Source organism: Notolepis coatsorum (assembly GCF_963971535.1).
Source record: "Notolepis coatsorum genome assembly, chromosome: 8".
Lineage (NCBI taxonomy): Eukaryota > Metazoa > Chordata > Actinopteri > Aulopiformes > Paralepididae > Notolepis > Notolepis coatsorum.
The window spans coordinates 61706352-61727287 of NC_140172.1; the positions used below are offsets into that span (position 1 = coordinate 61706352).

The 20936-nt window shown below is 40.6% G+C and overlaps 1 protein-coding gene across 1 annotated transcript in view; it reads left to right on the forward strand.

The window, feature by feature from the left end:
- The window catches only part of LOC311233282 (myelin protein zero-like protein 2), a 37212-nt gene extending 16500 nt beyond the window's left edge, over positions 1-20712 (forward strand). Inside the window, exons 2-5 of the mRNA XM_084320225.1 lie at positions 6797-6966; positions 12408-12618; positions 18024-18210; positions 19936-20712. Of these exons, the coding sequence (XP_084176351.1) occupies positions 6797-6966; positions 12408-12618; positions 18024-18210; positions 19936-20110 (743 nt within the window). The 3' untranslated portion in view covers positions 20111-20712. The remainder of the gene's footprint in view (positions 1-6796; positions 6967-12407; positions 12619-18023; positions 18211-19935) is intronic.
- Positions 20713-20936: the final 224 nt, after the last annotated feature.

A 20936-nucleotide genomic window follows, 5' to 3' on the forward strand; every position in this document is an offset into this window, starting at 1 on the left:
CGATTCTAACATTTTCAAATCGATGCAGTTGAATTTTCCCCTTAGGATCGATGCATTGTTACACCCCTACACCAAAGTCACTGGCCCACTGTGCGTGTGTGTATGTGTGTGTGCGCTAACTTGGCTAGCGTTATCAACAGCAGAGGTGGGTGCAGGCGGTGTGACGTAATTGGCAGAATCGACTGTCAATCAATGGTCTACCTGACACGCAAACTCATAAACAATGTTTCTGTACTGGAGGAGGTGTACAGTATTTCAATAGGCAACCCTGAAAGGATTATTTTTCTAGAAGAGCAACACTAGCCAAAACATAGGCATTGTATGCATAAAAGGGGCAAAAGCTAAAGTTAAGTGACTGTTACTTTTGTAGCAGTAGTTTGATTTGATAGTTTATTTGATAGGGACAGCACATGTTAATGAACATCAAGTACAAAATACAAAATGTAAACATGCAGGGTTGTAGCAAGAGCTAATTTACACCAGGAGACAGCAAAACTCTTTCAATAAATAAATAGCCTGCTTAGGGTAAAAGCATTGTGACAATGATAAAAACAACAATAAAAACAAGAAACAAGTTACATAAACTAAATCAGATTAAAAATTATCACAGTTCTGGTTTGCCTTAAGATGCAGTTTAAGATGGGTCTTGAACATGGAGTATGTGGGGCACTCTCTAATCACAACTGGTAGGCTATTCCAGTAGTTACCACCTTTAACAGAGAACACAGTTTTAGCAAAGGTAGTATACCGAAAAGGCACCTTACAGTCCCCTCTACTGATGGCCCTGGTGGTAATGCCAGTGTCTCCTTTTTGTTTAATGTCACTGCCTTTTTTTATTAGGCCTAGTTGTTTGCTACAACTTTGCCACAGTAGGCATTAATCACTTAATAGTTCAAATGTCTGTGTCCCATTCCCGTTTGCACACGCAGATACTAGGGCTGAACGATTACTCGTTTTTTTTTTGGAAATTGCGTTTTGAAAGGATGCAATTAAAAATCACCAGGCCTGCAATTAAAAATAAAAATCTATTTTTTATTCTTTATTATTTAACCAGGAAGTCCCATTGAGATACAAGATCTTCTTTGCAAGGGAGACCTGGCCAAGATGACAGCAATAACATTTGTAATATATTACACAGCAATAAAATGTGCGATACATCACACAAGAACATAATAAATGTGCATGTATACAATATACAATACATCACATGTAAACACAAAAACACAAAGCAGAATAGTCTACATGATAGTAAAAGTGTATAATACAGGGTAATACAGTAATTTTGCAGTTGGGACCCGACTACAGAAAGCAGCAACATTCTTCTTGTAGGAAGTTATGTAATACAGATTTAAATTCACCAAGAGAGACCGGGGTGTCCTGTAGCCCATTCCATGCCCAAGGTGCGAAGCTTGAGAAAGCTGTTCCTAGCTAACCCTGCTCAAGACAGAGAAAACATCTGAGCTGAGTAAGGAAAGGGTGGGGGGGAGCGGGGCTCGGGGGGGGGGGGCATCTCTCTCTCTCTACTGGTTCAATTAATGTAGAAAAGTAGAAAAACGTTGCACTATAATTGTTTGTTCGTGAGCACAGTAGGTGCTAGGAGATAACAGATATCTCATAATGGCAAAGAGCGAGACGCTCAGCCAGTATTCATATAACTAGGTTATAGGATAACCTTTCGTTATAGGCCCTGAAGCATATGATAGATTATTGATTGGAATTTCTTTACTATACACGCTATATTAAAAAATTAAAATGTTTATGATCGGTATACATTATGCTTCATCATGCGTGAAGGAAAGGGGGGGCGGTCATTTATAATTCCTTGATCGTCAGTAAAGGCTTTATTTAGTATGGGTTGATATATTGATCAGACTGATTGCAAACAAAGAAATGGACAATCAAGCTGAAAGTAACGTTAGTTTCCTCTTACCATTCGCCGATGAGACTAGAGCAGGGACCGAAACTAAAGCCTGCCGCCCGCCAGGGGCGCTCAGTTTTTACCTTTGGCGCTTGACACTTAGAGGGCTGCCCGCCGTGTGGCGTGTAGACGTGTAGTTCATAACGATACTCTTATTTTGAGTGACGTGACTGGTTTCATGAGAAAGAAAGCAAATGACCAATCGGAAGCTCTCATTTGGCTTGTTTACTTCCTGAAACGCCACCATTGCGATATGCGGGCAGTCTGCTCTAGTCTAGATCTGACCTCCATGAGCTACCGTTACTGTTTAAACAATGACCCAGTCAACTATTCACTTTTAATTTAATACATGACGAGGCATTGTCTAACGGTATCTAGCTGGCTAGCTACTGATAGCTGCTGATATCAACAAATGCTCCAGCAATAGTCGACTCGAGTGCATAATACCTCCGTTCCCTCGTTAGCTAGCTCACGTTAGCTAGCTCACATTAGATCTATCTGTCCCAGTAAACTAAATTGTCATAACGTTATCTACCGGGCTAGCAGTAGCTACAGATAGCTCCTGATATCAATGTCTTATAACATTGATTGAATGCGTATTCTAGCTGAGGGCATGTTGAATGTGATTTGACAAAAGAACCGTAACGTTATACCAATAGGGTCCAGCTGCATCGCCGGAGAATCCTTGCATGCTGAATGTAGGGTCTAGCTCAGACCTGGGCATTGTACGGCCCGCAGGCCGCATCCGGCCCGCGGGATGATTCTGACCGGCCCGCGAAAGATTACATGATAATAAAAAAAAAAATAATAATAAAAATATTTTGTTTTTAATATTTTTTTTTCATGTCAACGTTCACACGCACAATATACGCTTAGGAGACATGCTCAGAAGATGTTGGTTCTCTTTGGATCCACCTACATATGTGAACAGACATTCTCAGTCATGACGTTTACCAAATCCAGGTACAGATCCTCTCTCACTGATGAACATCTGGCAGCTGTGCTTCGCATCTCCACCTCAGACTTGCAACCTGACTTTGATGGACTTGTTAAAGCTCAACAGAGACTGGATTTATCACACTGAATGAAACAAAAAAGAACTGAAGAACACTAAAATGTGGAAATATAACAAGTGAAATGGGACACTTGATATTTTTTTTTCTTAAATGTTTAATATAGGCATGTAAAGTAAAAAAGGCTACAAAACGGGGACACTTTTCTTTACACAGTTCAGTGACATGTCTTGTTTATTTTTGCTATAAGATGATGTGATGTCTTTAGAAAGCTAAGAAAATCCTTGTTTCAATAGTATATGAAACTCAAAATGCCCTTTGTTATTAATGTTTCACATTTTGTTTATCATTTTGGAAATAAATTCTATTTGAATAAATGATATTTTTGAAAGCTAACCTCATCTTTTAATTGCCAAATAATAACATACACTCTTACCAGGGGTCAAAACAATGCCATTTACTGCTTTTTATATAGAAATAAAATGTATATTATGCATAATTGAGTTTGGAATTTTGGCCCGGCCCCCCAACATATTTTCAGTTGCTCATTCGGCCCCCCGGGAAAAATAATTGCCCACCCCTGGTCTAGCTGAATATAGGGTCTAGCTGCAGGGCCGGAGAATCCTTGCTGGAGCTGGAGGCTACTCAAGTATACACACAGACAGTGGAGCTGTTTGCAGATAGCGAGCATTTTGACTTATTGCGTGGTGGCGATGTCTCGCAGATAATACAACTACAAGTATGATTATATAATATATATTTTATTTAAAAAAAAATTTTTTATATAAAATATATATATTTTTTTTAATCAAAAAAAATTTGGCAGGTAAGAAATATGCTTGGCGGGTAGATTCTTCCCATCTACCCGCCACTGGCCGGTGAGTCAAAAAGTTAATTTCGCTCCCTGGACTAGAGGAAAAATATCCCAATTATTTGACGTCGATCTGCTCGATCCATTTCCGGTTTGTATGACGCAATAAACGCCGAAATCATATCGATTTATTGTGTTTCGAAAGCGATCCAAATGCACTCGAGTGTTTATTCACGCCACAATATATCTCTGGCGGAGGAATTTCCTCGATGCACCGATCGCCACGTCCGGTTTGGCGTCCGGAGTGTAACTCGCCCGACCATCCACCAGGCGGCGGTATTGAAGTGTTGCAATATCAGAACAGGGTCCGGCTGCGATCCGGAGGAAGGCTGGATGAATTATGAATGCCATGGCGAAAAAATGAAATATTGATCCCAAACACGTGATACGCCGTTGTTGGCGTTCAACGCATGGCGGGCAATAACGATTTACGCCGTTCTTGGCGCACAATGTGTTTTAAAGGTGCACTACGCCGTTTCAGCAGAGGGTGATTTGTTTACATTTGCAGAGCCTGCAATTAGTTTACAAACACATTTACTATACATGTAATTCTTAGCATTATTCGATCTTTATGGGCTGGGTATTGAAATTCAATACTTTTATGATATTGATCGAATTGCTTCAATACTATCGAAAAATTCTGTGGTATCGAAATTTGGTTACTAAATTCCGATACCTAGGTAGTTAATCTCATCTGTGTCAGTGAGCCAATAAGCATGTTTGTTCCAAGATATAACATTTGTTCTGCTCATCTACAATCCAAAATCCTCTGATTAGCTCACACAGCACATAACTCGGCATATAGTAAGAAATGAGAAAAAAGTATTGTTTTGTACCTGTATCAAATTCCAGGTATCGGTATATGGTATCGAAAATAGTTTGTAACGTTTGTAAATAAAAGCCCTTTCTTTTTAACCAATGACAAAACAGTACATTTCCAGGTTGCTTTCCTGCTCAAACAGTTATGAAAAATATACAATCTTTTCCACTTCTCAGACTCTCTTCAAAATAGTTTTTGAAACGTTTTTGGCATGAGAAATATATTATACTAGTCAAAACTATTAAAGGGTAAGTTCAGAATTATGGGCCCCATTAGCTTTGACTGTGTGGGTTCTGTTGAGAACGAACTCTACTGATCATCGATAGGTACGAAATAGGGCTAGGGGTCCAAAATTCCAACCTCTCCTTTTTAAGGAAGAATTTTTATTTAATATTATTATCATTGGCAAGTAAACTTTCATTCTGTATGGAGCAGAAGGTTCAACTAGGTGCTTGAGTGAGTGTAATGTTTTACAACCAGTAAAACAGTCATCAGACTCTTTGGGAAATCTGGATCCCAGACACTCAAACAAATATTACAGGAAGGAGGAATAATTAAAAAGGTCTTCATTGTTGCACGACAGGGACATTTACCAACACACTTCTCCCTCTCTTTCTAACACACAGACATGCAGAAACACACTACCTTTCCCTCTCTCTGTCTCTCTTACGAGATTATGAAGGCATGTTGCCGAAATGCGTTGGTTTTAATTGTATGAATAAAGAGCATTCTTTTTTACATTTGACAAACATCCATCGGCCTCCAAAGACTTGCAGAATTCTTCTCCCTTGCTAGTTTTTTCCAGTTCATACACCTTGGTTGAAGGACGAAGTTGCGCCAGATCTTTTGTTTCTCTCTTACTATCATACACACACGCACACAATCGCATACATGGCCTTCACTCACAGACATCTATCTACACACCACCCCCCTCATTCTCATTCTCACTCTCACTCTCTCTATCTCTACACATAGCCTTCAACTTGTACACACACACACACACACACACACACACACACACACACACACACACACACACACACACACACACACACACATAGCCTTCTCATATTCCACTTAGTTTAGTCTACTCTCCTGTTTAAATACTTTGTTAGCTCACCATTCTTTTGAGATCTAGGCCACTGCTGTAACCTATGTCTCTCCATGTTGCAACATGTCATTCTGTCAGTAAATCAAAGACTCCAGACTGTCACACCACCATGAATAATCTGGTAAAATTATTCCACATCACAGGGCTCCATTATTTAAAAATAAATAAAAAGTCAACATGTTTGGACCAGCTGAGTGCCTGGGATCTGACTTCTTGTTCCAATTTCTGCATATTTTGATTCAATTAAAGGTGCTATAGATAAAAGAAAATTATGTAGAGTAATAATTAAAAATAAATACATCCACAGAGCTTTTAGAAAATAAAATAAAAGTATTGCTTGTCTCCCCAAAAAAATCATTGATTAATGAATTTATCATTTAAAAGTCCAAAAGAAATTTTGTTGTTTACATGTTGTGTGCATGTATCCCCACCCTGCTTTCCATTTTCCCATGTGGAATAAACCTAATTGGATAATGACATGCTGGTGCTCTAGTGCGATGACTAGTGGCTGAATGTTATCTATAGCACCTTTTAATTTGATTGAGAGAGACAGACTCATCATGAGTGTCCTCTATTGCTGGCCTGTGCCATAGATCAAGACAGGCTCACAAGATAAATATATTTTCATAAATATTAAAGTATATAGTCAATGTATGTGTAAATATTAGTATATAATTATGAAAGTCAATTGATGATTATTAATCACTAGTAGAGAAGGGGTAGGATTAAATAAGTTTACTCCTTTTCGGACATGTTAAAGGAGCTATAGATAACTAGACCTAAACTAGAGCACCAACACGTAATTTATCCAATCAGGTGCATTCCACGTGGCTGAAATGGGATGTAGGGAGGGGATACATGGAGCAATATGTAAACAACAACATTAATTTTGGACCGGCCAATATTCCTATTTTTGGGGGGGGGGGGGGGGGCAATACCTTTATTCCGCAACTTTCTAAAAGCTTGGGTTGTTGTTGTTTTTTGTATAATAAAAAATATTATTTTCTTTATGTATTTACAATTTTCACATGTTTGAAATAAAGATGAATTCATCCATTTGTAGGTGTACTGCCAGTCCGTGGGCTGGAGGTTTACACGGCCGCCGAGGTGGTGGCAACCAACGGGACGACCGTGAAACTGAAGTGCACCTTCAGCTCCAAACACCCCGTGTTCACCCATACCGTGAGCGTGTCCTGGAACTTCCGTCCCCTGCGACCGGGATCCGAGGAGTCTGTGTGTGACAACTGGTTGATTTGTTATGAAAATTGTCTCGACTTAAACCTGCACTGTGGAACGTTTTCATGAAAGTGATACTGTTTCTTTAGCAGTTTAAATCACAGGAGTTGGGCTGAACAAGAAGAGAAAACCCTCCCCAACAGCACTGCATGAAACACAGTGAAATCCCCCGTATGAGGTCTTCTGGTCTGGCAGGACCAGTGCTGAGAAATCTGTAAACGGCTACAGTCTCATTTCTAGAGCAGAAAATGTGAACGAATCATCCATGTTTAAATTAGGGATCATGGGCATAATAAGTAACAAGTACTTGCATTAATTACTCGAGTAGTGAGTAATGCAAATACATTTTTAGAAAGCATGAAGAGCATGGCAGCAATAACAATGCACAGCGATTATGTTGTGAAATTGTCAGTCAAAACCATCAGTTACCATTTGTTATAATTAGGGATGTCCCGATCATGTTTTTTTGCTCCCGATCCGATCCCGATCCGATCCCGATCATGTGATTTTGAGTATCTACCGATACCGATCTTTCCCGATCCGATCAAAAAAAAATAAAAATAATTTTAATTTTTTTATTCAACAAACATGACCATGTTCACGTCTTAAACTCATACTGAGGCCTTAGTTTTGGTTTTAAATTGCATATCGCTGCTGTCGGGACAAAACCTCATAACTCCAAAAACCCAACTTTTCAGCAGATGAAAAAAACTAACACAGATTTGAGGGTGAATAGAGTTAGGAGGTTTAGACAGATGATCGGTTTAATGCTTTCCCATTGTTTAAACTTTGTAAAACCCACACACACATATGGAGGATGATCTACGGAGTTGATTTATATAATAAAAAAAATATTGTTATTGTAAAATGGAGTTATGAGGTTTTGTCCCGACAGCAGCGATATCATCATTCATTTATTTATTGTCACACAGAGCAGAAGAATTTTGCCAAAACAAACCAATAAGTATCCAGCTGCAGAACGGCAGATCAGCCACACTTTCAGACTCAAACGCATTTCCTTTGATTTAATTATACATCAAATGATTTATGTTAAGGATTGCAATGCTTCGTTGAATGAAGTTAACTTTTCACCTGGATAACATCAACATTCATGGTGAATGTAATGTGAGAAATTGGGATAAAAAAAAAATAATAATAAATAAAATAAAATTTTATTTGGGTCTGAGAGTGTGGCTGGTCTGCCGTTCTGCAGCTGGATACTATTGGTTTGTTTTGGCAAAATTCTTCTGCTTTGTGTGACTGAATGAATGAATGATGATATGCAATTTAAAACCAAAACTAAGGCCTCAGTATGAGTTTAAGACGTGAACATGGTCATGTTTGTTGAAAAAAAAAAAAAATCCAGATTTTTTATTTATTTTTTTGCCGATCCCGATCTTCGGAAAATCACGTGATCGGCCCCGATCACGTGATCGGATTGGGACATCCCTAGTTATAATTACATTACCTCGACTGTCCCAAATTTAGTTTGGGTCCATGTAACATTTGCACAACTAACGTTAACAGTTAGCGAGTCACAACTTCACCATGTCTGTATCAATAGTCAATAGCTATTGAACAATGAACAGACCATCAAATACACCCACAACTAGGGCTGCCGCGGTATTGATTTTTTCCTTACCGCACAAATTTGCGAAATATTTCCTTTGTAGTCTACTCTTTATAGCATATAGCCTGCCTCTAGTCTAAATGTCTATCTTTAGAGGATGACTTTGCAGCATGAATATTGTTTGGGATTCGGCAAGCACGCATTCGTTATTTAAAGTGAAACACTGATTCGAAGTCTCCTCTCTGGTCATGCGCCGTTCACTCGGTGTCGCGGGCAGCGGTGGTAGCGCCCGGCGGTTACCCCCCCCCCGACCCTTTCTTCTTATTATTATTATAAAGTTACTACTTATGATTAACAAAGGCATTCGATGTGTGTTCTATTATGATATGTGTGTAGTGTAAAAAATATAAATCATAAAAATGTGATTATAACACACTGCTGTATTTAATGTCGGGCCCGACAGCGAGCCCCACTCATTTCATATAGTGCAAATTAAGTGTTCAAATGAAGGCATCCAATAATATATTAACCATTGTCTTACCTTAATGCAGATAAATGCGACGTTTCGTCTTGGTGAGAAAGACCGTTCACAACTTGAATCACAAGTTGCAATGAAGGGAAAGTTTTTTGTAATTTAGATCTCATCATGCTTTGAAAACAATGTACATACAGTAGCTCTAAAAAGTTTCCACGATTTGATGAACTTGGACTCTCATCATGTCCTCTTAGAGCAAGCCCTTGTTTGCCAAGATAAAACAGCCTCAGGTGATCGGTAGTTATGCCCAGGGCCAGCTCGATGCAGCTTCTAAATTACTTTGTTTATGCCTTGGAAAAATACCGTATATCCATTTAGCTTTTTGAAATTTGACTCAAAATAGTGCGCTGGTGTTCGCTACAAAGCGATCGGCGGGCTGAAATTCGGAACGCAGATGTTTGCTTTACTCGGCCTGCGGGATCAAGATGATCATGTGAATGATGTGATTGGCTACATTATTTAACCTGAGCCTATGTGTGATTGGTTACTGCCTGTACCTGGAATGTTAAACGCTGCCACCGATTGACACCTTCGTCGTTGACACCTCGGCCAGCCGGCTGCAGCACAAGACACACACAATAGCCAGCAGCCTGCGCATATATTATATACATTTCAAGATTCCCAGCATAACGATTTGGGTAAGGCATAGCCTCGCCTAGCCTTATATACCCGCCGCCTATGTGTAGCACCCACTTTAGACACTAACACACACTTTATATTTATTGGCATCAATCCCATGCACCTCATTGCACCTCACCACCACAAGGTGGCACCACAAGCTAAGCTATCCCTCACCATTCTACACTGTACTGTATAGTAGCTGACTATATAGACTGTACAGAAGTATAGACTGTACATATACTGTATATATGTATATTGAATTTTTTTGTTTTGTTTACACTTGTTACGTACTTGACTTTCTATTTTATACTTATATTATACTATGTTACATAGGCCTGCCACGATAACAAATTTTGCTGGGCGATTAATTGCCCCCGAAAATATCGCGATAAGCGATATTATTGCGACGGGTTAGAGAATTTTTTTTTGAGAAATTTATTTCCCAAAACTTTTATTTTGAAGCCCACCGCTCCGTCTTTTCCGGTGTTTTAGACTTTTATTTTGAAGCCCACCGACCGGACCGGAAGTATTGTTGTTATTATCCTAGCTTGCTGATGCTGCTGGTGGACTGGGGCCAGCTAACGTTAGCTTGCTGATGCTACTACTACTTCGACATGCTGCTAATGGGCTGGGGCCAGCTAACGTTAGCTTGCTGATGCTGCTAGTGGACTGGGGCCAGCTAACGTTAGCTTGCTGATGCTGCTGGTAGATCGACATGCTGCTAGTGGACTGGGGCCAGCTAACGTTAGCTTGCTGATGCTACTAGTAGATCGACATGAGCTAATGATAAAACAAATGTTGAGATTGTTGGTGAACAACTAACTTTAAGTTAGTTTTAACGTTAGCTACTAACGTTAAAACGCTAACGTTACACTACAAATAACGCTACTTGGTTAAAAGGAGCAACACTATTGAGAAATGTAGTTAAGCTATGTGGTGTTGCCCCACGGAGCTCCTGTGCTGTGCTCTCTGCTCTGTAGTAAAGCCAGCGGCCCGCCTCCCAACACGGACAGTGACTGACAATGGGCACTGGTTCCGCCTCATTAAAACAAACGCGCAAATAGCAATTAATCGCGCCCGTCAAAATCATTGCATTAATTTTAATTATCGCGGCAATTAATCGATTTATTGCTTATCGCGGCAGGCCTAATGTTACACTATCTTGTTATTTTATCTAGCAGACCTTTCAGGAGCAAAACAGAAATAAGCATTTCATGCTAAAGTATTCTGTATTTCTGTATGACAACTAATAAAGAAACTTGAAACTTGAACTTGAAACTAGTCTATGAACCAGGGTTTCCGTTAGAAAAAATTGTTGCCGGTCTCCGTGACCTGCAAGATTTCAATCTACCGGACAAATGAGATTAATTCCGGTCATAGTTTATTGAGCTTTAAAACAATTGATAGGCAGGCTATATAAAGAATGTCATCCTCAAGGCATGTAGATTTATAATATTATTACTTAAAACTAGGCTACTTTTGCGTATACAGTCATTAATATATTCCAAATAAAATAAGTCCCTCGATACTCCGTGCTGCTGCTGACTTGAAATAAAATAGACCGCGTATGTGGGCAGTCGGTCCGACACTAAACAGCAGTCTGTTATAATCACATTTTTATGAGCTAACGAATTCCGTTATATTGGACATTTGTATTAATTATATCAAGCGAAGAACTGAGAAAGCAGAGAGACTGCAACATTATCGTGGTTTGCGTGACGACTCTCTCCACCTCGCAACGACTTATTTGCAAAGAGTATGGCGCTGCAGAGCAGCTGATTTAGCTGTTATTGGCTCTTTTCTGGGAACCGCACAGCAGCGCCCCCCACCCAACATTGGCTGAAAATGGCTGAATTGGAGTACTGCTGGAATACTGCATTGTGCTGCTGTTGCTCTGGCTCTGCAGCTTCACAAAAGTTCGCACACCCAGCACTAAGCTCTCGCTGACAACGTCGTGGTCATTATTAGAAGCAACGAGGAAACAAATGTAATGATCGTTTCGTTCATCGCATAGGCTATTTAATTTTAGCCTATTTGAATACAATTCAAATAATCAAATTGTGCTTAGACTCAGGGAATTATTTTCACCGGACATTAAGACCTGAGAGATTAAATATGTCGGACTTCAACAGATTTTGCCGGTCAAATACCGGTAATTACCGGCTAACGGAAACACTGCTATGAACGCTACGCAAAGTGGGCGACAACTTGTTGGGGCAATTTGGAAATGCACAAACATGAACCGCTTTTAATTTTTTTTTATCTGTTTTAGCTAGCTGTGTTCGAATGCAAAACAAACCTTTCGCAGTAATGTTTACTCCTCTCCAACTCTCTCAGGCTTCCACTGTCAGTCTTCCTGCAACAATTCACGCCTTGCGGGATTTCAGAGGGAAATATCTGTTTCAGAGGCAAAAACTTTTAGTGGACGTACTTGATAACCAAATTTTTTAAAATAAAATATATAAATACAGAGTTCCTTAAAAAATCACTCGAGTTCATTTCAAACGGCGAGTACTCAAGTAATCGATTACTCACACCCCCATCCCTAGTTTAAACAAGGTGCAGTTACTTCTCACCACCACAGGGTGCCAGTCTTCCACAGTGCAGCTTTAATTCATTCCGTCAAGTTATCCAAGCATAATGTATAAAAGAAGGCTCTATTCTGCCCTTCATCCCACTGTACTATGCCTGAATATTGTCTGTGTGTGTCAGGTGTTCTATTACCAGGAGGAACCGTACCCTCCAACATCTGGACGTTTTAAGGGCCATGCCATGTGGTCGGGGGACATTCTGAGGAACGATGCCTCCATCACCCTGCATGAGGTGCGCGCCACCTTTAACGGCACCTACATCTGCCAGGTGCGCAATCTGCCAGACGTGCACAGCAGAAGTGGAGAGGTCGTTCTCAAGGTCGTCACTAAAGGTTAGATTTTTTTTTATATCTCAATTCAGCAAAGGAAAGATGACGAGTTAAAATATTTTTCTATCGTCATAATTGTTTCAGATAAGGTGCTCATGGCAGAGGTCTTCAATCGCCACTTAATTTAATCCGGGTTCATATTTGATTCAATCCCCCTGAGCCCAATTCTGTTAGCCTGTCTGACGCTGTGTCTTTACACAGTATCGCCTCATCTTCTGTACATTATTTCAGTTTTCGCGCTATCACTGAGGATGAGGTGCTGGAAGAGCTACTCAAGCTAGACCAGGGGTGTCAAACACAATTACCAAGGGGGTCGAAATGAAAAACACAGATGACATAATAATACCGAAAAAAGGTGCACTTGCTTAATTGGTCATTTTTGTTCAAGTAATTTATTTGTCAAATACACAACAACATTGGAGGTGGTGGGGGGGGGGGGGGGGGGGGGGTAATACGTTTGTTTATTTGTGCACCAGCTCAATATGTTGTAAATGCACTTCTCTTCATTCTCTGGTGCCTCAATGAATACAATGAGGGCTGTTTAAAAGGTGGGTAAGGAGGAGGCATCATTTATGGATAATTGGCTTATTTATTTTTTATAGGCTGAAATTACATATAAGGATTTAATTAATTATTCACCCACAACAGTTTGTAAGATTAATAATTGTAGGCTAAACTGGTCCTGGACTATTAGAGAACGAAGAACAACACCTTACTTTCACTGGTGTCACACAAAACTATTATTAGTTTACTAACTATTATTTCCACAGAGAGTAGGTATGTGAAATTAATTAAAGATAATAATATCTTAAAGGGGAACTATTTTACTATTTCTTTCACTATTTGGGCACTTTTACACAATTCCTGTGAGTCTATGGAACACCTCTGTAATATTTTTTATTTTTTTATTCATTGTTTTGTATTTCTAATCAAGTCCTCAAAAACAGCATTTTTCTACCTCAATTATTCGAGCCGTTTTGAGCCTGGGCTCCAACCACTGTGTGCAGCTCATCTTGTACCTCGCCATTAACATGCAGCGGTGTCTTTCTGACATCACAAATCATCACATTTTCAGATGACTCAGTTCAGTGAGGGTGAATATTGTGAGAGGAGAATTGGAAGAATGCGCCAATATGAGAATTAGAGACATAGATCATATTAATAACCAAAGCATACAACGACGGCCTAGAGGCAGGCAACATGAATGACCACAAGGTGGCGCGATACAACGTAAGGAGGACAGTGTCAGAGGCCAAACGACGCTACAGGGATAAAATTGAACTCCAGTTTGAACAAGCTGACTCTAGAGCTATGTGGCAGGGGCTCAAAACGATGACAGACTACAAAGGCGCCTCCCTCAAACTGAACAGTGACATCTCCTTAGCAAATGACCTCAATACCTTCTATGCGAGGTTTGATGCTGGTAATAACAACACCAGCTCACAAGCCTCGGCAATGGGGGGGGGGGGGGGTCGGCTGCTGATGGAGGCGCAGTGTTCAGGGTAACAGAGCATGAGGTGAGGCGGACCTTTAAAAAAGTGAATATCAGGAAGGCAGCAGGTCCAGACGGCATCCCCGGCCGCGTCCTAAAAGTCTGTGCCGACCAACTGGCCCCAGTATTCACTGACATATTTAACCTGTCCTTAGAACAGGCTGTCATCCCCACCTGCCTGAAGAAGTCCACTATTATCCCTGTACCCAAAAAATCCAAGCCTGCTTGCCTCAACGACTACCGCCCTGTAGCTCTCACCTCCATAGCCATGAAGTGCTTCGAGAAGCTAGTAAAGGGCTACATCTGCTCCTCCCTCCCCATCAACATGGACCCCCTGCAATTTGCATACCGCCCCAACAGGTCCACGGAGGACGCCATATCCCATGTGCTGCACACAGCAGCATCACACCTGGACAAGAGGCAGGGGAACTATGTGAGAATGCTATTCATCGACTACAGCTCGGCATTCAATACCATAGTCCCCTCCATACTCATAGCCAAGCTCAGGGACCTGGGCTTGGGCTATGACCTCTGCCAGTGGGTCTTGGACTTCCTGACTGGCAGACCCCAGGTGGTGAGAGCAGGCAACTGCACCTCCTCATCCATCACCCTCAACATAGGGGCCCCCCAGGGCTGTGTTCTGAGTCCCCTCCTCTACTCCCTGTACACACACGACTGTGTGGCTCAGCGGAGTAGCAATACAATCGTCAAATTTGCTGACGACACAGTGGTGGTGGGCCTGATCTCTGCCAACGACGAGAGGGCCTACCTGGAAGAGGTCAAGGTCCTGGCGGGATGGTGCCAGGAAAACAGCCTCTCCCTGAACGTCAGCAAAACAAAGGAGATGATTGTGGACTTCAGGAGGTCGGGGGTCAAGGACTACAGCCCCCTCAGCATCGACGGGGCACCGGTTGAGAGAGTCAACAGCTTTAAGTACCTCGGAGCCTACATATCCGAGGACTTGACATGGACCACACACATTAACAGTGTTGTGAAGAAGGCACGACAACGCCTCTACTTCCTCAGGCGCCTAAGGAAGTTCCAAGTCAGCCAGAAGATCCTTAAGAACTTCTACTCATGTACAATAGAGAGCATCTTGACCGGCAACATCACCTCCTGGTTTGGGAATAGCACTGCACAAGACCAAAGCAGACTACAAAGAGTGACACGTTCAGCCGAACGCACAATTGGAGGGGGGCTCCCCACCCTCCAGAACATTTACTACAAGAGTTGCAAGGGCAAGGCTAAGAGAATCATTAAAGACTCCAGTCACCCGAACAACTGCCTCTTTGAACTGCTGCGGTCAGGCAAGCGATACAGGAGTCTCAAGGCGAGCACAGAAAGACTCAGAAGAAGCTTCTATCCCCAGGCCATCAGGCTGCTAAACGAACAATGAATGAACACTACACAACAACAACCACCAAACGCACATAGCACACACATCCACACGCACACACTCACTTTAAACAAACACACTGTAGCACCCACTCCACACACTTATAGCACACACCCACTTTAAACAAACACACTGTAGCACCCACTCCCCACACTTTATATTTATGGATGAAGGATTGCACTACAACTCGTACACCTTACTGTAAATTGTACCTAAAATTGTACCTCATCCCATTTCTGCTTTGCACTAGATAGTACTGTACATTAGTACACTGCATAGTATTGTGTATTGTATATTATATGGTAACTCAGAACATTGTACATATGTCTATACCGAACACTGTGACCTCATTTTCTTCTTCTAAATTCATGCTATATTATGTTATTATGTTATTATGTTATTTGATACTATCTTGTCTAGCACAGTCTCTGGAGCGTAACAGTAAGAAGCATTTTGTATGAAAGTATTCTGTACTTCTGTATGACAACTATTAAAGAACTTGAACTTGAATATAAGTTCACATAGCTAGGAAACAATGCTAAACACTCAAAAAGGCCATTTATAAGATAGTTCCCCTTTAAGTTTTTGTTAATTCTTTACAATTTGTTATTCACCCACCACACTAGTTTGTAAGATTAGCTAGGTTAATCTGGTCTTGGACTTGGAGAAATAAGTGGAACGCACGTGCACGCACACACACACACAAGCAACACAAGAAAACATCTCACCTCAGCATCTCTTTTTACTGTAGCTTTCACTTATCTTGCACAAAAAAACAATAATTTCCATGGATTTGATTTCAGAATAGGCATGATGAATTAGCAATAATCCACTTGATAAAGTAAGATTGGATACAACCAAATAATACCACTGCTTGAGTCGAGTGAAAACAGATTACTGACAAGCTTTTAAAAGCCAAAGTAAATAGAAAGGTACAACTGGAGACTAAATATTGGGTCCTCCTCTAATGGTCCATGAAAGCAGATTGATGCATTTTATTCAATAAAAACATGATGTAGATAATGCTCTCTGTGTTTGCTTGAAAAGTCGGGACATTTACGCAAGGTGCACTTGATTTCTATCACAGGCCAGTTGAATTGTGCCTAGGTGAGGCAGCCTAGATGAGGCAGCGGGTCAAAATGAATTGATAAGCAAATTCAGTCTAGGGGCCGGATGAAAATGCCAGACAGGCCGGATTTGAGTTTGACGCATGTGAGCTAGACCCTAAAAAAACACCTGGGTCTGATGACCTTGATAAGGCTGCTGCTCCCATAATTGCAGTCCCAATTTCTTATCTATTTAATCTCTCCATTCAAACAGCTGAAATCCCTTGCTCTTGGAAAGCTGCTATTGTTTTACCTTTGTTTAAAGGGGGTGATCGTACTGATCCTTATTGTGATAGGTCTATTTCTACCTTGCCCTGTATATCCAAGATTTGGGGGGGAAATTATAAATAGGCAATTCACACTATCGCAACACTCACAGTATTATATCCAGTATCCAATCTGGCTTTCGTTCTGGGCATGGCTGTGTCACTGCAACTCCTAAGTCCTCAATGACATTATTACCACTCTTGATTCCAAACAACATTGTGCAGCAGTCTTTATTAATCTTGCAAACGCATTTGATACAGCTGACCACTCAATTCTCAGAGACAGACTTGGTGACATTGGTGTTAACCACCATTCCTTAGCCTAGTTTTCCTACTATTTGTCTTGTAGAACCCAGTGTTAAATCAGAACACCACAGAACATTCAAAGATTAATTTGTATGCAGATGACACCGTTATACTATACTCAATTGGACCTTCTCCTGATGCTGTTCTGTGCTCTCAGCTTCAATAGTATACAGGCTGCCTTCTCTAGTCTTAACCTCGTTTTGAACACATCTAAAACTAAAGTTATGTGGTTTGGAAAAAGATCTGTTATCCCTCCTGGAAGCATCACAACAACTCAGTTCTGGATACAGACACCTCATATAAATACCTCGGTATCTGGTTAGATACAGTACACTTTCTTTTTTCTCAGCATGTGTTACATCTTCAATCAAAAGTAAAAGCAAGACTTTGCTTCTTGTACAGGAATCACTCCTGCTTTACTCACTCTGCTAAAAGCTTCCTAGTCCAAATGTCCATTCTCCCATTGTTTGACTATGGCGATGTCATTTACATGCATGCAAGAGTGTCCTTGATCACCTTAATGTTTTGTATCACTCAGCAATTAGGTTTGCTACAAATTCCCCCTTTTCAACACATCATTGTAACTTATACACATCTGTAAATTGGTCATCATTATACTCTGTGAGAAATTAATTTGCTTACACTTGTAAGTCTGTTGTCTGTTCTGCTTCATGTCTTACATACATTGTAAAAAATGTTTTAACTATGAATGAACACAACACTCTTAACTTACCATCTTTAGATAATAAAGTTTGAAAAGATTGTTCCTCTGAAAATGTACAACGGGAGTTATATGATTCTTCTTCTTAACTAACCGCTGTGTATTTGTCTTTTACGTGTAGTTTCACTCTCGGACATCAGCATCCTGGCGATAGTCGTTGGCAGTGCCATCGGCGTAGTCCTGCTCTGCCTGTCTATCTTCATGTTCTTGAAGTTTTCCCGGGGGAAGCTCTCTGAGATGGACATTGAACACGTAGCAGAGCATTCGCGGGGAGGGGAGTGGAAGGAGTCGAAGGACCCGACAGATTGGTGAGACAGTGTGGTGACGGTCTGGTGAGACAGTCTGGTGGAGGGCCAGAGGACCCACAGCTCTTCTCTACTCCTGGCTGGTGCGTGGCGTCTACAGGGACTGGGCTTTCGGAGAGTCTGTCTGGGTCTTTTTTTGGAAGACATTTTAAAAGGGGTGTCCTACTTTCCCCCCATCTGACTGAACTATTTTAGATGATTTACCATCATATTAGCCATGTAGTATCACACATTTTCCTGTTATAATTTTACACTTGTGTATTTTATATACGTTTGTTTGTTTTTACCAAAATAACAATAGACATTTTAGCCTATTTTTGGCAATATTGTTTTACATTTTCAGATTTGCATAATTTTACGCATTGATATAAAAATTGTAGCCCAGGAGATGTGATTATGCTGGAACAAAATGCTTCTTTAAGCTTGTTAACGGGCCAAAACTTAACAGTAGTGCTGTCTCTACTGCAGTGACACTCAAATTAACTTCCACAACATTATCGAGTGGTTCCGTTTTAACATAGTTTAAACTGTTTATTATCCTGATCATTTAGCTTGAAAATCAATGTAGTCCTCATCCATGACTTCAAACGGAGCCGTGTCATGTACAAAATCAACTTCTAATTGAAAATGTAAGGAGAAAAATAGCAAGAACTTGATGCTGTGGTTGAGTCTGTGCAAGTCTTTTGGTTGTTATTTGAGGGTTTCTTAAAGGTGCTATAGATCAAATTCAGGCAGTAGATGTTGCACTAAAGCACCAGCATGTTCTCCAATCAGGTGCATTCCACATGAGAAATGAGAAGAAGGTCATACATGCAGGCATTTGGACCCGCAAATGTTTTTTAAATGATAAATTCATTAATCAATCATTTCGTGGGGGGAAAGCAATACTTTTATTCCACACATTTCTAAAAGCGCTGTGGATGTATTATGTTTTTAAATGATTACTCTACATAAAGTTTTTATCTATGGCACCTTTAAGGCTGAATGAGGGTTTCTTAAGGTTGAGTCTGAGGATTTCTTAAGTCTAAGGTGTGGAGGATAAAGGCTGGTATAAATGTTCTTGGGCAAATAATTTTAAATTATCTTTTTAATGATTCTTTTTACAAAAAGCCAATATGATCGCTCTTCTTTTGCAACATTATAAAACACGTGCTGCCCTTATGAAGGGATTAACAAGTTCAGAGACCCATGAGCTGTTTTGGTGGAGAGGTATTCATTAACTAATATTGGTCACGGCTAGAAGGTGTCCACATTTTGTTGATTTGTCACCTTAAAGGTTGTTAATAATAAACCAAACCATTTCCTTAATCCTAACCTTAACCTCACTGGAGACACCATGCCCCAGTTCAACCTAAAATACTATACCTTCTAGCCATGACCGCCAATATTGTGGAGAGGTATTTATGAACTAATACTGTGGCTGTCATTAAAGGAAGCAGTGTCATAAATTCTCTGGTGCTCTGGAAGGAAGATATTCGTGGTTCAAGGTTTCTCTCTCTTTCTTTCTGTTTCTGTAAACTCTAAACCTTTGGAGGCTTGGTGAGGTAATCCAATTGCAATGGTTCATTGATTACACCTTTGATGTGGCTAAGGCATTCATCAATTCATCAATATCTCACTGTGTGTGTGGATGTATGAATTTGCGCTTGTCCCATGTGTGTGTGTGTGTGTTGACGTGCTTGTCTGGACACGTCCGTCTGCTTTATGTGTGTGGCTGAATGTCATCAGTAAACCTGAAGAGGCGGTTCATCTGAAGCTTGTGGAGAAGGAGAAAGAGGTTGAGAGCTCAGATGAAGAGTCTGAAGCCAGCAGCGGAGATGATCAGGAGGAGGACGGAGGGAATGATGACGACGATGACGATGATGATGATGACGGTGGTGGTGATGATGATGATGATGATTAAGTTTGAGGTGGTGTGTGCCTCGACAGCGCCACTGCCGAGATAGATCAACCAGTGAGTGCTGCCAGTCCAAGAGACTGAGATGGATACCAGTGGGTCAGCTTGGGGGAATGTTTACTACAAGTTGATTGAATCCTTGAGACAAAGTAAAACCATATACGTCTGTTTTTACAATTACATTTTTACAGCCTATGTTGCCGTTGTAAATTCACACAGCTCTGCTATACAGTATATCTCATCCCACTGTATTCTTATTATAATTAGTGTATATACTTGACCACAGCCCTGGCCTATTTCTATTTGTATTTTTTTGTACACTTATAACTATACTATATTCTATTGTGCTTCTATTTAATGTAGTTTATATCTCATTTTATTTTATTCCACCTTTTATTTTACAGTTGTACAGCCCTGGCCTATTTTTATTTCATAATTATATTCTATTGTGCTTCTATCTTAATTTAGTTCATATTTCATTTTATTTTATTCCACCTTTTATTTTATTATCTGTCCGTTATTGTCTGTCCGATGTCGCACCGAAAACGACCAAATCAAATTCCTTGTATGTGAAAACTACTTGGCAATAAAGACCATTCTGATTCTGATTCTGAATACAAGAGAAATCAAGTTCTTTATGTCAAATACACAACAATTAATACAGGGGCATTGCAGTTAGCAGGTGCTGGTTGACTGTGACCGACTTGTTAGTAGTTTACAGTCCTCCCCCAGAGAAGTGCGTCCTTGCACATTCTTTCGTCCATGCGCAGACTTTCCCAGGGTTAAGGCACTGCGATCCCACTATGTGAACCTGGATACAGATGCACAGGGC